Raw genomic sequence first — 2,137 nt, 5'->3', positions numbered from 1 at the left:
TTGCCAAAAGATTGGCCATTATGCATCCGACTGTAGATCGAAGAAATGGGAGGATCAGGCGCACTTGGCTGAGACGCAAAGTGATGAGGATGAGCCAGCCTTACTTACAGCACAAGTTTGTGAAGTCTGAACTCTCGGTTCACCAGAGTTGACGGAAATGGCTCTTTATGAAGAGAAGATTGTCCCGGAAGAAATTGAGAAGAAAAACAACATTTGGTTCCTAGATTCGGGAGCCAGCAATCACATGACTGGTTGTCGAAGTTGGTTCTCAGAATTGAACGAGTCAGTGACCGGCACGGTGAAGTTCGGAGATGGATCACTTGGAGAGATAAAAGAACGTGGAGATGTGAAGGCTGCGTCTGTGAAAAAAACAGAGAAGATGATCGATGGGGGAAAAATCGATGGCTTTGTGAAGATTGAATCGGAGGAAAAAACAGAGAAGCGAGAAGAGAAGAAGAGCGATGGTGAGAAAATCGTTGGCACTGTGAAGTTTGAATCCGAGGAGAAGAGCGATGGCGTTGTGGCGGAGGTCCAGAATGTAGCAACAGAGGTAGCAAAAGCAAAGGAGATAAAAGAGAAAGACTGTGACGGTGAGAAGAAGGAGAAGGAGGACGGAAACACTGGCTGTGCTATTGAAAAACAGGTCGCTGGAGAAACGAAAGCAGAGAAGGAAAAGGAGAAGGAGGCCATTGTTTCCGGCAGTGCAATTGAAGTAGCACAGGTAATTAAACCTGTTGAGGAAAAGCCATTGGTCGGACAAGTAGAACAGGTAATTAAAACTATCGATGAAAAGCAGTTGCCCATTGAAAGGAAGACAGAGAAGAAGGAAGGCAGAGATAATGGCGGCAGCTTTCATCCTGTGAAGCAGAGTATATTATGGCGACGTCAGCTGCTTGTCAAGGAATATGGTTAGAACGTTTACTGAAAGAAGTGGTTTGAAGAATGTAAGAATGTGAAGATCGAAATACAAGATTAAGGGGATGATTTGTTAGTTTATTTAATCTTGTATTAACCGTAATTAATCTAATTTACTGTTTGTATTTCAATGTATGTCAGTTAAGGGTAGTTAGTAGCGGTTAAAGGTGGTTACTAGCGGTTAAGGGTGGTTACTAACGGTTAAGGTGGCTATTCTGTCTATATATGTATTCTGTAACCAGTTGAATAATAGTATGTTGGTTTATTGCCTCTCTTAGTTGTATGAGTGTTTTCTAACCACCATTACCCTAACATCGAATGAGTTTAGTTTTTTGGTTGCTCTTAATAGCCAAACCCATGTTCTTACCTTTTGTTTTCTTCATTATTCTACCTATTCGTGTGTGATATGGTCATATGACAATTACCTATGAGTGCCCACGAGAATTATACCATTATTTTGTGGTTTGGACTAACCAATTTTAATGTCCCTCAAAAAATCAAATGACCTTAATATGCATTTTATAACGAACTCGGATTGATCTAAGGTGGTAGAAAGTCAGGACATTATCGAATCGATAAAAAATATATACAAAACTAAAATATTTATTCATACCAAAATAATAATAATAATAATAAAAACAGCTAAAAACCGGAAAGAGCATATGAACATAGAAACAAAAAACAATGAAAAAAATGATAATCAAAAGAACAAATCAAAATATGCATATAGTTGACTCAGTCAAAACAATCACCAAAAGTTGACTGAGTCAAAAACCGGAGGTGGCCAATCAGAAATCGAAATCGCAGCGAGTGGCCTGAAAGAAAGTAAAAGAGGTGGCACTTGATTCCAATGGAACCTTCAATTCGCAGTTGACCTTTGGCTTCAACTTCCCAATCCTAACGGCGCCCAATTTCAACCTCAACCGTGGACGAAACTTCACGTCGATGTTGAACACGCCTGCGAGCTTCTCGGCGTTGAACTCTGTTAGCTCCTGGGCGCCGAGGAGGACGAGCTGCTGGCCGTTGAATTGAGGGGTTACGACGGTGGTGGTCTTGTGGCCTTGGTAGAAGGGCGGCAGCCACTGGGTGTTAAGCCTCTGGTCCTTGTAAAAGGAGGAGGCTTCGATGGCGTCGTAGTACACTCCAATCCGCTTGTTGGGGTTTCTAATGGTGAGGTTTAAAGCGAGATTGTAATGGAGCTGGTTGCCGGTGAAGTTGAATT

At 41.8% G+C, this 2,137-nt stretch overlaps 1 protein-coding gene across 1 annotated transcript in view; it reads right to left on the bottom strand.

The window, feature by feature from the left end:
• Positions 1-1,612: 1,612 nt before the first annotated feature.
• LOC111452658 (NDR1/HIN1-like protein 10) overlaps positions 1,613-2,137 on the bottom strand; it is a 2,744-nt gene continuing 2,219 nt past the window's right edge. Inside the window, exon 2 of the mRNA XM_023093519.1 lies at positions 1,613-2,137. Within this exon, the coding sequence (XP_022949287.1) occupies positions 1,704-2,137 (434 nt within the window). The 3' untranslated portion in view covers positions 1,613-1,703.

Source organism: Cucurbita moschata, unplaced genomic scaffold (genome assembly GCF_002738365.1).
Source record: "Cucurbita moschata cultivar Rifu unplaced genomic scaffold, Cmos_1.0 Cmo_Scf00001, whole genome shotgun sequence".
NCBI lineage: Eukaryota > Viridiplantae > Streptophyta > Magnoliopsida > Cucurbitales > Cucurbitaceae > Cucurbita > Cucurbita moschata.
This window is presented reverse-complemented; position numbering and strand designations above follow the sequence as displayed.